Here is an 18,659-nt window from a genome sequence, read left to right as displayed (position 1 = left end):
TGGATTCTTTTCTTCCTGCAATTTATCAATGCCAGTGTACAATGCTGTTAATTTAGATGGGCTCAAGATTATGCTTCCCATAGGAAAGAGAGGAAGAAAGAACACACTTGAATTGAAAGTTCCTCTATTGTAATTCTCAGCTCAGTTTTGGTTAGTTCCTCTATACACAATGATTGGGAAGGGGCAGTGATAAATAGGCTTATACGCCGTGACGCTATATTTAACGTAATACAAAGGGGTGGAAAAAAAAACATTTGACGGCTGCATACAAAGTCATAGTGAAAGTTTGCACGAGTCGTTTTTCAACTTTAAACACATTTTGTACTATGGGAGTAATAGGGGTAGTCCCGCCATTCTCATGATCAGTGGGGGACCAAGCTATCAGACTTCCACTGATCGGCTAGTTATCCCCTATCTACATAACTTTTATTCTTATATAACTTTTATTTATTTTGGTGCTCGGTTTCTATATGAAATACAATACTCTAATCTCTCAATCACAGTCTATGGCTGCACCCTTTCCCTGTCCCCCAACTCCACTGCCTTGGGGTCACCTTTGACTCTGCTCTATCTTTTAAACCGTACATTCAGACCCTGACCACCTCCTGCCGCCTTCACCTCAAAAACATTTCCATAATCCGCTTTTTTCTCACCCCTGACTCCACAAAACTGCTGGTCCATGCTCTCATTATTTCCCGCTTGGACTTCTGTAACATCCTCCTCTCTTGGCCTTCCACCTAACTCCCTCGCTCCCCTACAGTCTGTCCTTAACTCTGCTGCCCTACTAATCCACCTTTCCCCTCACTTCACTTCCTTTCTGCCAATCCCTTTATTGGCTACCCATTGCCCAACATATTCGTTAAAATTGTTGACCATGACGCACAAGGCCATCCACGACCTGTCCCTTCCGTACATCTCTGACCTGATGTCCCGCTACCGTCCCTCACACAACCTCCGATCTTCCGGTATCCTCCTGTTGTGCTCCCCCTTGTTCGTATCTCACACAACCGCCTCCATGACTTTGCCCGAGCCTCCCCCATAGTCTGGAACTCACTACCCCGACACATCCGGCTCTCATCCACCATTAAGACCTTCAAAAATAACCTGAAAACCCATCTCTTCATACTAGGCTACAACCTATAATAATTCTGCATCACACTTGACTTGCTGCACTTTACCTCCTGTTTCTCTCCCAGTACCTTATAGATTGTAAGCCCTCGCGGGCAGGGTCCTCTTTTCTCATGTACCAGTCTGCCATTTGCCTTCATGTAATGTGTTTTGATCTTGTAATATTCCTGTTTGTTAACCCCGATCACTTGTATAGCGATCTGGAATTAAGGGCGCTTTATAAATTAAATAATAAGGCTGTACACTAGGTGTCTCACTTACTGGAAACCTGCAGTCAAGGCCCCATCACTAAGGCCATTTAGTCTTTAGTAACAGCAAAAAAGAGACAAAATACAGCAAGTCATGTCAGCTGGCCCAGAGAAGCGAGAATGAATGATTGGCAACAACCAGGCACTGCTATAGAGTAAACTAACTGATCTTAGGGCCCACCCACTGATCTTAGGGGCCACCCACTGATCTCAGGGGCCACCCACTGTCTCAGAGTGACATACAGAAGCATGGGCAGCCCAATAGGGCACTAAATGGATCACTGGAGCTGCCAAATTAAAATAAAAACTTACATCGTACATAATTTAACTATATATATATATATATATATATATATATATATATATATACTGTTTTTTTATTTTTTATGTCATCACTTTATTTAAGTACTGCTCATTGGAAAAGTCTATTCTGATCTTTATTTCTTTATATCTATAGACTTCAAACCCCATTTCTGTTCTTTTGTGGGATTTTACATATTGTATAACAATTCTGAGACCTAAAATGGTATTTTTGATGAAAAAAAATTTGTTCTGTTTCTTTGCAGGCAGACTATGATCGAGCACAGGTATCCTTGAGCCCTCCACTCACTGGATCTGACACATATCCTCGAGGTCCTACAAAGCTACCTCAGTCACAAAACAAATCCACATATCCCTCAAGCAGTTACCAGTACCCATCAGTATACCATAAGCCATCTCCCTACCATCAGCCACCGCTCCATGGGAGCCCCCACTACATGTCTACAGGTTCTTACCCCAGTTCTCCAAGTACGTCATCCAGTATCTACCCTCCTCCCAGCTGGGGCTCATCCTCAGATCAGCAGCCATCAAGAGTGTCCCATGAACAGTTTAGAGCAGCTCTGCAGCTTGTGGTCAGTCCTGGAGACCCTAGAGAATATCTGGATGACTTTATTAAAATTGGAGAGGGTTCAACAGGTATTGTTTGTATCGCAACGGAAAAGCACACAGGAAAGCAAGTCGCTGTGAAAAAAATGGATCTCAGGAAACAGCAGAGACGAGAACTGCTCTTTAATGAGGTAGGAGGACTGGATAAAGGATTTATCATTTATAGCTATGTTCACACACAGGAAAAAAAAATAAAAATATGGTCGTAATTGTGAGTGAAAATAAAGCAATGCCTAAAAAGGTGAAAAACAAAAAACGCCTGTAATTTTCAAAAGCAGGTGGTAAATTATAGGCATGTTAATTTTTTGGACCGTAGTAATCAGTTACAGCTGTTATTCTGTACAATGTGTGCACTGCCGGCCAATTTCCCATTGACTTTAATAGAGCACATTATATTAAAAATTATATTATATTAAAAATAATCTTTTTACCTCAAAATGACAGCCATATATAACATGATTTGTAGCTGATCAGTTTAGAGCCATTCTATTCAGGGGCATGCACAGAGTTTTGTAATTGGGTGTCATGGTCATAAACATGGACAAATATGCATAGTGCATGCATATACCAGCACACATATACATACTTTACATACATGCACACACATTTAGGCTATGTTCACACAACGTATATTTTCGTAAAATCACGGCCGTGATTATTACGAAAATATGCGTTGCATTGCTGTCTATGGGATCCTGGCCGGAGCGTATACGCATAGTATACGCTCCAGCTGGGATTCCTAGCGGCGCCACAAACAACTGACATGTCGGCCGCAAAAACCCATGTCAGTGCACACCGTGGAGCCAGCGAATCTGGATGCTCGCTCCATAGCGTGCAGTGTAAAGTTCTGATGCGGGCGCGCACGCATGCGCCCGCATCAGAACACTGTGGCCTAAAGGATCGTCCGTCTGGTACTGCAGAAGCGGACGGGATAATCTTTTCAGAGACCGGACATTCCTCAACCCGGCCGGGTCACTGGACGGCCAGTCTCTTACGCTATGTGAACATAGCCTTAAACTGTGAACCGTAAAACATTGCCTTATAATTTTAATCTGGTTTTGCCTGAAAGTAAAATAATTATTTTTAATATTATTATTATTTTAATTTTTTTTAATGATTGTCATATAATTTTTTTTTTTATCATTATTTTTTTCACTTTCAAGCGAAAGTTCCTTGGTATATCTTATTCTTGAGAACCTGTCCAGGTCATGTAATGATCCAGCAGGTGGACTTGTACGGCTCATTACAATAAAGATCTCAGATAAGTGAACTGTAATGAGCCCTGGACCCGTGAGTCCTGGACAGATTGTCATCCTCTCGAAAAAAACACTACTGCTTCCTACAGTAGCTGAACAACAGCAAGCAGAGATCCTAAAAGTGATATATAATAATAATTTATTGAAAATTGTAAATCGGCTTCTCTACAATTTTTCTAAGCTGAACCTTTAGAATTAAATTAAATATAGAATATTTTTTGTGTTCCCAGGTAGTGATTATGAGAGATTACCATCATGAAAATGTTGTTGACATGTATAACAGTTACCTGGTTGGAGATGAGTTATGGGTTGTTATGGAGTTCCTTGAAGGTGGAGCACTGACGGACATTGTGACACATACGAGGTATGTTATATCTTACGGTAAGGCTGCTCTGTACAATACTGAGATCTATGGGTAGATTACATTATACCACCAACTGTGTAAATGTCACTTTTCATTTGAGTGAAAAAAGTTAAAGGGAACTCGTCACCATGAAAGTGCTACCTAAGCTATCAACATCATGATATAGAGCAGAAGAATCTGAGTGGGTTGATATATTTCTTTATAGGAAAGGATTCAGTATAACTTGTAATGTATTGATTGAACTCTCTGATGTTTCCATGTTAAAGAGTCCAGTCCATTGAGTGACACCGCCCACTGGACTCCTTAACATAGAATGAGCAGGGATTTCAATCAACACGTTACAAGTTATACTGAATTTTTTCCCCACAAAGATATATACCAATCTACTTAGCTCTTCCTGCTCTATAACATGATGGCGATCGATTACATAGGACCATCCTTAGAACCACATCAAATTCGTGTAGGGGTCCAGTCTCAGGCACTACAGAGTATTTTTTACAGAGTATTTCCTAGTATATTTGTCTACATAGAGGTGACTTTGAACAATGTTTTTAGTTTTGTGCTTAGCATTCTCTACATTAATACAGTCACTTTTAGAGTCTCTTAAGTATTTTGCATTTAGGTGAGACATAGTAAGATATAATCCCATCCAAGGTTATGAAGGCCGGCACCATGGCATACATTTAAGAAGATCCACTAACTTTGAGAAGCAAAAGTCACGAACACAATGCAAATGATCTCACATCATCCCTCGACAGTGATGAATTGCTGTTCTCACTCCCAAGTTAATAGCAATCGAGATAGTAAAGTCCTGAAGGAGATAAAACAATGCTTTCCTTTGCCTCAGTGCTGTTTATGGCAGAGAAAAATAATAGGTTTCTTCTTCTGACCACCTTTTATAATAGAGGGGTGCACTTAAAGGAGAAGTTCAACCATCTTTAAAATCGAACAGCCGGCAGGGGCAGAGGTGAATTTGATGACAAATACAAATGTACCTCTCCCTGTGCCTGCGGTGAGCGGCGGGATAGGCCTCGGGACCCTCGCGGGGCTCCAGGATCTCCAGCGATGAAACGTCACAACCCGACTGATGGACTGGCCTCTGAGCCAGTCAGTGATTGGGATGGGACACTGCTCCAGTCACTGATTGGCTGAGCAGTCAGTCCATCAGCCAGGACAGGCATTTTCCCCCAAGTTGTGATGTCATCACAACTCAGGGGAAATGCCTTTCTCCAGGGGTTCCCAAGGTCGATCCCACCGCTCACCACAGACATGGGGAGAGGTAAGTTCTAACTTATTATTAAATTCACCCCTGCCAGATTAAAATGGCCGTATTTCTTCTTTAATAGTAGTCCAATTTGTAACTTTCTCCTACTGCCCATACTGGACTATGCAGTAACCTGACTTTATTTAGTAAACCGTATAGTCTCCTGGCCGAATGTTTGTGTTATTCAGCCATATTTTAAAGGATAAGTCTTAGTTTTATTAAAGCATTGTATTGTCCCGAAAAGTTATACAAATCACCAATATACACTCATTACGGGAAATGCACATAAAGCGTTTTTTTCCCCTGCACTTACTACTGCATCAAGGCTTCACTTCCTGGATAACATGGTGATGTCACTTCCTGCATAACATGGTGATGTCATTTCCTGGATAACATAGTGATGTCACGCCCCGACTTTCAGAGCTGTGCGGGCTGTGGCTGCTGGAGAGGATGATGGCAGGGGGACACTGAGGGACACAGGGCACTGGAGGGACACTAAGCATCCCTCTGCCATCATCCTCTCCAGCAGCCACAGCCAGCACAGCTCTGGGAGTCGGGGCGTGACATCACCATGTTATCCAGGAAGTGACATCACCATTTTACCCAGGAAGTGAAGCCTTGATGCAGTAGTAAGTGCAGGGAAAAATGCAGTTTATAAGCATTTCCCGTAATAAGTGTATATTGGGGATTTGTATAACTTTTGGGGGACAATACAATTCTGTAATAAAAATTTTGTATGGACTTCTCCTTTAAGGTTATAATGGTTATTGTGGCAATACCCATCTGTAAAATAGTGTTTATCATTCACAATGACATCTTATTTTCCAGGATGAATGAGGAACAAATAGCCACGGTGTGTTTCTCTGTTCTGAAAGCTTTGTCCTACCTGCATAATCAGGGAGTAATTCACAGGGATATAAAAAGCGACTCTATCCTGCTGACCAGCGATGGCAGGGTGAGTGCCTTTTACTGTGTCTAGTTATTATCGCCATTAATGAGACCATTATAGTGGTGGTATTATGCACACTACACAACACATCCGTGACTGTCACTATGATAGCATTTTTTTTTTCTTTTGTATTTGCAGATAAAGCTTTCTGATTTTGGATTCTGTGCACAAGTGTCCAAGGAGGTTCCCAAAAGAAAATCTCTGGTTGGAACTCCTTACTGGATGGCCCCAGAAGTTATATCAAGACTCCCATATGGAACAGAGGTTAGGATGCAATGTACTATTATTACGTGAATAATGTATACCAATCAATTATATTATACCTACCTGCGTAATATAATGTAGGTCCCCTTAATCCTACCCAAACAGCTAAGACCGCTGAAAGTCTTCTATGGTATCTGGCACAGTATAATCCTTTAACGGTGATTTCTGGCGAAAATAACAAAAAAGAGTTTGGGACACGTGGGTGGCATAATAAAGTATTCATACCGGTCCCCATGCTCCCATTCCCAGCGCTATGTCCCACTTCTAGACCATCGCCAGCATTCTCTAGCTCACCCTCCTGCATAGTAACGATCCAGCTGATGGATGCCCCGCTCAGGCAGTTACTTATTTCCCACCTGGTTGTGACAAACCCCAAAGCTGGGATAAATGACATCAAGAGGGGTCCAAGAACCCGGTGACATGGTGCTGTGAAGGGCATGGGGTCCGGTAAGTATATTTTCTTTTTGTCCCTCCCCATCCCCGCCAGCACTGTAGTTTTAGATTTTGCCGGACTTCTCTTTCTTTTAAATCCTGTAAGTTGTGAGGTGCGTCATTTGACTTGACTCGGATTTGACTTGTTTTCAAGCAGATTCCTCAGATGCCCAAGAAGTTGGATGCAGTACACTTAGACCTTATTCACATCTTCCATTGTTGTGTCCGTAATGGTGGATCCGCAATTTACACTGATCCCCAATAGATCCCCAATCTGTGACACCCCCCCAAAAAAAGGACATGTCCTAGTGCGAAGAGTCTTTCAGTATTTGTTTTTTTTATAGAAGTCAATGGCAGACATGTTTTTTTATGGATATTGATGAGCTACCTTAAAGTTGATTTTTTTGGTGTCTTGAGGAGGAGAATTGTTTACATTATGTAAGGACCAGAAACACATACTGAACGTGTGAATGAGGCCGTACTAATACTGAGCAATTTTACTATAAAGTGGTTGACCCCTTTAAGGATATTGCCTCCATCATCTTTCTTTCTTCCCATAATGCATCCTGATGCCGTCCTTTTCCCAGTTAAGTCACACCCATTCACTTGGCTGTCCACATGATTTAAGAAAACATTATCAGACTAGTCTGCCATCTTTCATTGCTCCATGTTCCAGTTTTGTTGTTTACATGCCTATTTTACGTTAGACAGTAGTCAACATGGGGGCCCTGACCTGTCTCTGACTGCACAGTTCCTTACACAACTGCAATGCCCTATGTCTAGTATTACCTGTATTTCTAAACCAGCATTACTTTAGAAGCAAACGGACACATCAGTCATGTCTAAACACCGCTGATCCCTTCACCAGTTGCTTGGTCCACTTTTGGTAGCCATTAACCACAGCTTACTGGGAACACCAACAAGATCAGCAGTTTTATAGATGCTCCAACCCATCACCATTCAGCCCTCATATCCTTACACTTGCCCTGATGCATTGTTTTCAACATATCCACTTCAAGAACTGTTCAGTTCCTGCCTAATATATTACTCCCATTGACACTTGCCTGATGATCAGCTGGTCCTGAGGGGGCATGAAAAGGATGACTTTCCCTAAATGCCTACTCTTTTCTAGGTGGATATATGGTCGCTCGGAATCATGGTCATAGAAATGATTGATGGAGAACCTCCTTACTTCAATGAACCGCCATTGCAGGCAATGCGTCGGATACGAGATAACTTGCCACCAAGAGTAAAAGATGTTCATCAGGTAATTACATTTAGATCAACTTGCTTACAGTCTGAACTGCTCAAACAATTTATGTCAATGACACTAACATAAGAGATGAGAAGAGGCAAGATGGCGACCACTTGAACCTGGCTTTTCCCCTTAAAGCGATTGTGCAAAGATTTAGGGGGGAATTTATCAAACCTGGTGTAAAGTAAAACTGGCTCAGTTGCCCCTAGCAACCAATCAGATTCCACCTTTCATTTTCCAAAGAGTCTGTGAGGAATGAAAGGTGGAATCTGATTGGTTGCTAGGGGTAACTGAGCCAGTTTTACTTTACACCATGTTTGATAAATCTCCCTTTTACTTTTCAAATGGAAATGGGCTCACACGGGATAAAAGAATAAAGGAAGACATACTCACCTTCTCCGTTCTCCCACAACAGAATTTACAATGGAGGCCATTCCCTCAATACAGCAGTTCCTGTACACTGTTTTGACACACGGAAGTGCCCACTGTGCCAGTACCTGATTAAAGTGTTTCACTCTTATATCCATTGATCAGTGGGTACTTTCTTGTGTTGAGGTTGAGATCAGGAAGTTCTGCAGTGGGGAGGGGGCAGGGTAAGTGAGTATTCAACCCCTTTAATGCTTACAGTTTTATGTATCACTATTATGTGCTGTGGATTATGAACAGACTAAGTACCAAAAGCATACTTTTGTAGCACACAGGTGAGTATTACTGTAAATACCGTCTTCCTAGCTCTACATTTGTTTGACACATTTGATGTGACTATTTAAAATGTTGGTACAATTCCTCCACTACAATTCACATGTGCCACACGCAGAACCAACAACGAAAGCAGTCAGGTTAAGGTAAATAGCATTTATTCCGACACAACGTGTTTCACAGACGATCTGGTTTCTTTTTTAAGTGTCACCTAAAGTGTCAAGGGTGACACTTGAGAAAGAAGCCAGACCAGATTGGCTTTGAAACGCGTCATGTCTGAATAAATGCGACTTTTGTTGTTGTATCTACGCCCAGCATCTGTGTATTGTAGTGAAGGAGTTGTATCTTCATTGAGAATCCTGTTATTCCATGGGAGGGGCCTCAGTCCATTACTTGTATGCGAGTGTAGTGCCTCTCTCTTTGCACAACCAGCCGGATGAGAGTTCTCTGTAGTCTCTCTCACCCTTAGTTTTTGTAACAATCCATGTTATGTATTTAAAATGTTGAATTTTTCCAGTTTTTCCAGTGGCAGCCCCAGTAGTCTTTAGCTCCCTTTTCAGCTTTGCTGGATAGGCTGGGAGAGACATTGCAGGGCAGGGAATTTAATGACAGCTGGCAGCTCTATTGTACTGCTGTAGGACGAGATGAGGTCTTACACTATGTACATAGATAAGGCTATGTGTACAGTTAGAGAAACAGATCGCTGATCTCAGGGAGAACAGCCAAACGATAACACCGCCGGCTGCTAGTAAAAAAAGCTCAATGCAGTGAAATCCTAGGTGCATTGCCCCCTGGAAAACATGGATATGCAAAAGAAGAGCCTGTGGAGCCTTATCGAAGAGCCTCGAAACACAGGACTAGCCAAATATCCCTCCGGGAAGGACCCAGCCAAGGGGTGGCTCCTGTAGGGAAACCACCATATTAAGTGGCCCTATAAGTCAATGTAATGACAAGGGAAAAAGCAAGGCCAGGTATCCATCCGCATACAGCTGTTTCTGGGTGTTGCCCCTCATCAGTGTGGAGCAGGATTCTGGCTAGATGGGAGCAATGCCTTGTAGAGCCATAAGAGAAACAGATCGCTGATCTCAGGGAGACCAGCCAAACAATAACACTGCCGACTGCTAATGAAAGCGCTCAATGTAGTGAAATCCTTGACTGGGTCCTTCCTGGAGGGATATCTGGCTAATCCTGTGTTTCGAGACTCTTCAATGAGGCTCCACGGGCTCTTCTTTCGCATATCCATGTTTTTGAGTTGTGTTTGAGTTCTGTTCATATTGGATATATTCAGGAAATGGACCCTTGTAGTCAGTCACTAATAAATTTAGTTCAGACTAAGTCAACTTCTCAACGTATACATTGTCAACATATGACGTGAACAGGGCCGTAGATGACCCCAGTTGTCCCCAAATACAGCTTTTGGCTTTAGATGTAAAATTTCTAATTCTAACATGTCTCTTATTCTTCATAGGTTTCTTTAGTGCTACGTGGATTCCTAGACTTGATGTTGGTGAGAGAACCATCGCAGAGAGCAACAGCACAAGACCTATTAAGACATCCATTCTTGAACCTCTCAGGACCCCAGTCATGTATTATACCACTAATGCGGCAATACAGACATCACTAAGCTCCTGCCCCTCAGGGCCGGGGCTGCGGAGGAAGAGGATGAAACGCCAACAACTCTAGAAAACACACAAAATGCAAAACTAAAGCAGCTAATACTCATTACTGCCTATATTTCTGTACAATGACTGCAAGATGAAACGCTGGGGTGCGCTGAAACAGAAACCTCACTTTTCACTCTTTTCGCTTTGGTTTCTTTTTTCTTTTTTTTTCCTTTTAATTGATTGACAATGCAGACTTTTTACAAAAGTTTCTTTTGACGTGAATTTAGATATTAGTCCCAACATCTCCCTCCCCCCCTCCTCCCCCGAAGCTTATTTGAAAACAAAAAAAAGGGAATTTAGTGTCATTTATTTGAACAATGTAAAATCCTTCTTTGAGGTAAAATGCACTTTTTTTCAACGGTAGGAGTGTAATGTATTTTGAAATGAATTTGTAATTTTCTGTATAATACTTTTGATAATTTGCAGTTTTTTGATGTTCTGTAAAACATTGTGCCAGTTCCAAAAACCGGGTGTAATTTACCAAACATTTTCAGAAATTCCTACTTTTTATAATCCTTTTGGAAATGCCCACACTTCTGTTTCAGTGTCGACTGTCTCTTTTGCTTGCATCCAACTTTAACGGCACATCTGAAGACTATAGAGTGGCTTGCGAATAGTTAAGGCCCTTTTACTGCCATGACTTTAGTGTTACCCAATCGATAAGAATTACGATTCCGAATAATACAACAAATTCAGTATTTAATCCATGAAGTCTAATGCTAATAAAATATGTACAATATTCATAAATATAACTATTTATATGATCCATATTTACCAACATTGACAAAATTATATTGGGGGTGTTATTTCTTATTATATTCATATTTGAGAACAATTATTAAAACCTAATGTAAAGTTAAAGGGAAACTATCAGCAGGTAAGAAGCATCTAACCTGCTGTTATGTCTCTATAGCGTACTGGGAGCTGAGGATGAAGGTAAGCTGCTTATCTTGATCCCCTGTGCCGTCTTCGGGACCTCTATAATTTAGGTGGTTTGGTGCACTAGGGCAGGATTACCACCCTCAGTGCACTTATCTGTCCCAGCTAGCCTGACCTAATGGATATTGGGGTGGCACTCTGCTGTGACATCAATCCCAGGCACATCACAACAGAGTGGCAGATAACTATTCATTAGAAGGGCGTGCCATCCGGGGCACACTGAGGTAGTAGTCCCGCCCCCAGTGCACAAAACCACCTCATTTACATATCTACTAAATTACAAGGCTCCCGAAAAAAGCGCGAAGGATTGAGGTAAAAAAAATTAGCTTCATCCTTAGCGTCCCGTGCACTATAGGGACATATCACCATATAATCTGCTGATGGTTTCCCTTTAAAAAGGCGGATTTGTCTCTATAAACTAAGTAGGGCTCCAAAAGCCAATGGTATTGTAGGTAATTCGTTCACTTTTTCTTGTACCAATAAAATAAAAATCTCAAGCATTATAATTTACCCAGGAGGAACCTTTTTTTATATTTTTTATTTATTTATTATTTTTTAAATGTATTTATTAATTTATTTGACATGTATTAGTTTATTAATTTAATTGCATTTATATATATATTTAGTATTTATTTATTTTATTTATTTTCTCCTTTAGATACTCAGTTATTTACTGTCCCAGTTGACAGGTGCTGTCAACATTTTTAAGCGGGTAATTTTCCAAATCTACCGAATATTTTCATCGTAATAATGTTGTAGGATGTGTTTGACTCAATACACTTGTGCTGCTGTCTTTTTTTTTTTTCTTCTTTTTTTTAATGTCAAAAAAATGGATGACAATACATTTGTGTTGCTTGTTGAATGAACTTGCATGTCAACTCTAGGCCTAGATAGCTTTGTGTTTTGCAGCCACTTGATTCATATTTATTTCAATGCAAAATAAAATTTATTTATTAATGAGCATGGTTGTCTTTTCTGTTTTTTTTTTACAAATACCCCTTTAATATGGGAGGAGTCATAAAGTAAGTTTTGGCTTTTCTTATCTTTAGAAAAAAAAACTGCCTATTAAAGAGGTTTTCCAGGTTTAGAAAAACATATCCGCCTTCTTCCAAGAACAGCACCACTCTTGTCTCCAGTTTTTTACTTTCTCTCTGCACCCATTTGTTCCTGGAAATTAGAGATGAGCCAATTTACAGTATAAACAAAGCAAATCGCTTTGTTAGCTCGGCAATCTGCTTATCAGCCTTGTGCCTTTGAAGTCTATGCTGCTCCGCCCTGGGTGGCTGGAAAAGCTGGATCCAGTCCTGGCAGAAATTTCCCAGGTCTGGATCCAACTTTTCCAGCCACTCAGAGTGGAGCGGAAGGCTGATAAGCAGATTGCCGAGCTAACAAACAATTAACTTCGCTTATACTGTAAATTCGCTCATCTCTAATGTAAATGTATTTGCTTGACTATGTGTACTTTTCAGTGAATAATCAGGGTCAGGTGGGGGGGGGCAAGGGTGTGAATCATTTTGGGGATTATGAAGCCACACTAGACACCCCCCAAGCCTAGGATTTCCAACTCTTTCTGCAACAAAGTTACTAACCATGCCATAATTTACTGAAAAAAACCCACATAGGGGCAGATTTATAAAAATGGTGTAAAGTGGAATTGTGTTAGTTGCCCCTAGCAACCAATCAGATTCCACCTTTCATTTCTCACAGACTCTTTGAAAAATTATAGGTGGATTCTGATTGGTTGCTAGGGGCAACTGAGACAATTCTACTTTACACCAGTTTGATAAATCTCCCCCATAGTCAATCAAATAGTAAACTTTAGATAGTGATAATATGGACCTCTATTAGGGCCCCATTACACTGAGCGATTATTGATCTTACTTGGCCGATAATCGCTTTATGTAATAGTACACAAAGTGATGGCCTATCCTAGCAATACTGGGAATAGTTCTATAAACTATAAATTAACATTTTTTGGACTATCCCTTTAAGAAATTGACAAAAGAGCCTGTATTCTTTTTTACATGAAGTGATCACATACTTTAGTGGTAATTGGGGATTCATAGATATTCAATGCTGGATCGCAGAATTATTAATTCTGAAGCCATGAAGAGACAATCTTTGTGATTAGAGGAAGAAAGAATGAAATGACTCCATTATGTTTGCATTCTTTCCAGCTCGTACTCTTTGCTGTGCTGTTTATTTTTAGCCGGCTCTATCTATCTATCGCTGCCGAGTTTCCTGTGAAATGCTCGCAATGTTTGCTAGTTGTGGAAGTGACCCAAACAGCAGCAAATCCATTCAGACTCATCACGGAAACAAATCTTGTTCTTTTTCTATCTGCAATGCATTTCAAGTCATGGTTTTCGTTATCAAATGATTATTGTCCCAATTATATTCTATCTGGAACTGGAAGAATATTGACTATTTATAGGTGTTACTGCTCACATTGACATCATTTATTTTGGGGCTTGTGGAAATTGTTTCTCCGAGTTTGCTCTTCTAACTGTGACTGGAAATTGTTACCATTATTAGGTATTTTGGTGGCTATAGAAAGTTGCCTTTGGTTATCAAGCTACCACACTGCGCAGATTATCGCTGTGGCCTTGCTTCCTGCCATCCCCCTGTGTTGTTGGACTTGCCCACCATGAGACTGAAGGATCCTTTCCATGGGCTAAGAGCCGTATCACCTGTCCCCATCATTAATGTGAACAAGCGCTGAGGTGCTAGATTGGTGCTCACTTACTGAGCTTATTACACGGCTTAATAATCGTGCAGCCCATCGTTAGCCATGTCCGTGCAGCCCTTGCTATGTATAGTAAATAATGTAGTATATATGTTACCTGTCCACGTTCCTAGTGTTCTCTCTGCTCACTGTAGCCACCGCTGAAACTTCAGAGCCAGTCTACAGGGGTAGAATCTTCAGTGGCAGCCATTGGAAAGGGCCGGCCTAAAGGTCTAGGTCCCACCCCCCCTAATTCGGGCCATTCCAATGACTGTCAAGGGGGCAGGGCTTAGATGGCAGTGATGTCACTGAGGGGCGGGGCTAAGTGGTGCTTCTGACGTAAAGCCCTGCCCAGGTGGCACAATACACCAATGATAAAAGACACTAAGCACTAAGAAATCTATAGTAAAGAAAGGTATGAAGGCTGGAGAATTTAGGCTTTACAGCTGTGCAGAGAAGTCCTTATACAGAAAAGGGTGTGACAATATTACTTTAAGTTGCTTTTTTTTTTTACACAGCCATCAGGCATTGGCCGAGCATCGCTATTACATGCAGAGATGTATGGTCGGCGATCAATGATTTTTAAGCAGGACCCACAGACACTGATGATCCTTGTTATCAGCTGATCATTTTCTATTTGTGCCTATCGCTCTGATTCGGCAGTTTATCCCTCCATGTAAAAGGGCCCTTACGTCAGAGCCCACTAGGCGACGCTCCAATCCTCTGGTGGGCAATAGAGATGATCAAACATCTCAATTGCCCACCGCATCTCAATCCCGGAATTCCAGGCGGCCCCCAGGCTGTCTCCTCCTTCCCCACGGACCAGGGAGGCATCAGGAATCAAACTAGGTTCGACTAGGTTCGAGTCCGATAGAACCTAAGATTTTCCGCTGTTCGATCATCCCTAGTGGGCAAGTCTAATGCCAAAACAGGGCAGTGGGCAGGAGCGCCCCCCTGAATTCGGGGCCAAGAGCTCCCCCGGTAATCTGGCCTTGGGTATAACAGTATTCACAAGCATTTCTCAACCTCAATTTTGAATAATCTTGCATATGCTACTGTCAATAGTCACAATCCTACATCTTCTGTGCCTGTGTGGTATACATAGAAGTTACATAGACAGTTAATAAAAAGTCATTAAGGGGGTATTACTATCTGGGACATCTACAGGATGTCATATGCCATTAATAGCCCCTAGATGCAGCTTTCACTTCTGAGACCCACATATCTCTTTAGACTAAGGGCTTCCCAGTCAATTTTGGCCTGCTTAAGGGTCCTATTCCACGGGCCGAGCAGTTTTTTCTGCTAGATCATCGCTCGTTTACTGGGCCTATTCCACGGCCCGACAATCTTTAGCGAGGGCTGCAGGGACATCGTTACCGAGGTCCTTGCAGCCCTTGTTTCATACATTACCTGTCCAGGCACAGGTCTTCTCCTTCTCCCGGTCTCGCGCGGCAGCATCAGCTTCGGAGCGGCATGTCTGAACTGACAAATCGCTCAGCCAATCACTGGCCACGGCGGTCCTCGCCAGTGATTGGCTGAGTGGTCTGTCAGCTCAGACAGGCCGCTCCGAAGCTGATGCTGCCGCGCGAGACAGGTAATGTATGATGTTTGTGAAATCGTAAGTCGCCACGCCCGCTATTCCACGTAGCGATGCACAGGTGGCTACCGATGATTTTAGGCTTGAACCTAAATGAAAGATCAGCCGATGACATGATCATTGGCTGATCGTTCTCTGTATTCCACGGAGCGATAATCGGCCGAATCGGGCTCCGTGGAATAGGCCCCTAAGGCTGCTAGAGCTTGAAACAGCAAAAGCAAAGCGGAGGGGGTCTATAGAATGCGTCAGAACATCTGTTGGGATTCAGTCATAAATCAGCTGCTCCCCAAAGTGTGCCCTCCTTCTCCACCTCTTTCCTACCATGCCTGTCTATAGTTATCACCAACTATAGTTATCGACAACTTCTTCAATAATGTTGCTGATGAACACTGCAGTGTGCTCCCAATTGGACCATTTGGTTTAATAGACTGATCTGGTCAGTTAGTGACTCTATTTGATCCATTTTCCTAACATATACAGTATAGCAGACCACACTATTGTATCCTCAAAATGAATATATGAATTTGTAAAATCGACCATATTTAGTCATTAATTGCCTATTTCAGTCCTGGACCCGTTGTGAAAGGACCAGAAGAAATTATTCTGATGTTGCTATCTATCTGTCAAAAGGATTTTGTAGTGGACTTTGTGTCCAAGTGAGGAGGATACCATTTTGTGGACTCTCACTCAGAGAAATATACTCATATAGTGGGAGATTTATCAGACATGGTGTAAAGTGAAACTGGCTCAGCTGCCCCTAGCAACCAATCAGATTCCACTTTTCATTCCTCACAGACTCTTTGGAAAATGAAAGGTGGAATCTGATTGGTTGCCAGGGGCACACAGACTCTTTGGAAAATGAAAGGTGGAATCTGATTGGTTGCTAGGGGCAACTGAGCCAGTTTTACTTTACACCATGTTTGATAAATCTCCCCCATAGTATACACTCGGGAAGGGATTGCTAGCGGCCGCACAAAAAACTGATGTCAAGTGTCAGTTTTGTGTGGCCGCTATTCATTGAATTGCAGACGCACAATCCTGTCAGCGCACACAATGGAGAGTGTGGCTCTGGTCACAGAACAGACGGTGTTTCTTGTAGTGTGAACATGGCCTCAATATGGAGGGGAGGAAGCACAGAACACCCAGCCAGCCATCAAGAAGGCACTGGAGCCACAAGATACCATAAATATCAAGCCCCAATGCCTTCTATGTACAATTTATACACTATATATACCAAAATGAGCAATATATCAAATGAATGTGTATACACTTCGTCCGGGATTCTGTAGATGGCAGAACAACTTAAGTTTCCTATTAATCACGGCCGTTGCTGCCGATTTGATTAATAGGAAACTTACATTGTGTGAACATAGCCTGATACTGTATATTTTGTATGAGTTTTTGGTACCATTTGTCTATGTTTATGTATGGTCAGTCCTTCCAAATTAATACAGTGGGGATAAATGATTTTACTTTGTTGTACTCATGCATGCACGTATCTTAAGGTAAGTTTCTTCAGGGTGCGGCACCTTTAATATCATGAATCATGTAAGCAAATGATCCCTTTATACTACTATAGTAGCTGTCCATAGTACTGTGGTCTCTGAGTGGATGGCTGCCATTTAATGCTAAATAACGGCCGTTATTTTAAAACAACTGTCGTTATTTTGAAATAAAAGCAATTATTTGCCATTATATAACGGCCATCCACTCAATTTCAACAATGTGTGAACATAGCTTTTCTGTGTTTTTAGTCCACTCCTGGTTTTGGTTGCAAAATACTGAGCAAAAATACTGCGTGGGAACACTGCCTAAGGATGAGTTCACAAGTACAGGATCTGCAGCAGATTTGATGGCGCAGATTTGAAGTTGCAGATTCAATGCAAAGTAACTCTGGGGCATCAAATCTGTGGCGGATCTACTGCAGATTCAAATCTGCGCCTTCAAATCTGCTGCAGATCCTGTACGTGTGAACGCACCCTAAACGTGAACGTAGCACATGTAACACTCATAAGCTAAGGCAATGCTTTTTAAATTATGGCCTTTCTGCTGTTGAGAGACTATAACTTCCAATTTTTTTCTGTTAGAGCAGTGATTTTCAACCAGTGTGCCGTGGCACACTAGTGTGCCGCTACACATGGTCGGGTGTGCCACGGGAAAGTTCCCCAAACTATGGTGCCCCTATGAAACAGGAGAAAACAATGGGGGAGAGAAACCTGGGGATGGGGGAGAAACAGGGAAGAGAAGCAGGGGGGAGAGAAGTATGGTGGAGAAAAACACAGGAGAGAAGCATGGGGGAGAGAAGCACAGGAGAGAAGCAGGGGGAGAAGTATGGTGGAGAGAAGCACAGGAGAGAAGAAGGGGGGAGAAGTATGGTGGAGAGAAGAAGGGGGGAGAAGTATGGTGGAGAGAAGCACAGGAGAGAAGCACAGGAGAAAAGCATGGGGGAGAGAAGCACAGGAGAGAAGCAGGGGGGAGAAGTATGGTGGACAGAAGCACAGGAGAGAAGCAGGGGGGAGAAGTATGGTGGAGAGTAGCACAGGAGAGAAGAAGGGGGGAGAAGTATGGTGGAGAGAAGCACAGGAGAGAAGCAGGGGGGAGAGAAGCACAGGAGAGAAGCATGGGGGAGAGAAGCACAGGAGAGAAGCAGGGGGGATAAGTATGGTGGAGAGAAGCACAGGAGAGAAGAAGGGGGGAGAAGTATGGTGGAGAGAAGCACAGGAGAGAAGCACAGGAGAGAAGCATGGGGGAGAGAAACACAGGAGAGAAGCAGGGGGGAGAAGTATGGTGGAGAAAAGCACAGGAGAGAAGCATGGGTGAGAGAAGCACAGGAGAGAAGCAGGGGGAGAAGTATGGTGGAGAGAAGCACAGAAGAGAAGAAGGGGGGAGAAGTATGGTGGAGAGAAGAAGGGGGGAGAAGTATGGTGGAGAGAAGCACAGGAGAGAAG

The 18,659-nt window shown here is 42.4% G+C and overlaps 1 protein-coding gene across 3 annotated transcripts in view; it reads left to right on the top strand.

Annotated features, from left to right (window-relative positions):
- The window catches only part of PAK5 (p21 (RAC1) activated kinase 5), a 101,625-nt gene extending 89,331 nt beyond the window's left edge, over nucleotides 1-12,294 (top strand). For all 3 annotated transcript variants that reach the window (XM_069954675.1, XM_069954674.1, XM_069954676.1), the window contains 6 exons: nucleotides 1,943-2,434; nucleotides 3,790-3,923; nucleotides 6,016-6,142; nucleotides 6,275-6,400; nucleotides 7,965-8,099; nucleotides 10,255-12,294. In XM_069954675.1, the coding sequence (XP_069810776.1) occupies nucleotides 1,943-2,434; nucleotides 3,790-3,923; nucleotides 6,016-6,142; nucleotides 6,275-6,400; nucleotides 7,965-8,099; nucleotides 10,255-10,410 (1,170 nt within the window). In that variant the 3' untranslated portion in view covers nucleotides 10,411-12,294. The remainder of the gene's footprint in view (nucleotides 1-1,942; nucleotides 2,435-3,789; nucleotides 3,924-6,015; nucleotides 6,143-6,274; nucleotides 6,401-7,964; nucleotides 8,100-10,254) is intronic.
- The last annotated feature ends 6,365 nt before the right edge of the window (nucleotides 12,295-18,659 follow it).

The sequence above is a fragment of the Dendropsophus ebraccatus genome, chromosome 15 (assembly GCF_027789765.1).
Source record: "Dendropsophus ebraccatus isolate aDenEbr1 chromosome 15, aDenEbr1.pat, whole genome shotgun sequence".
Classification (NCBI taxonomy): domain Eukaryota; kingdom Metazoa; phylum Chordata; class Amphibia; order Anura; family Hylidae; genus Dendropsophus; species Dendropsophus ebraccatus.
This window is presented reverse-complemented; position numbering and strand designations above follow the sequence as displayed.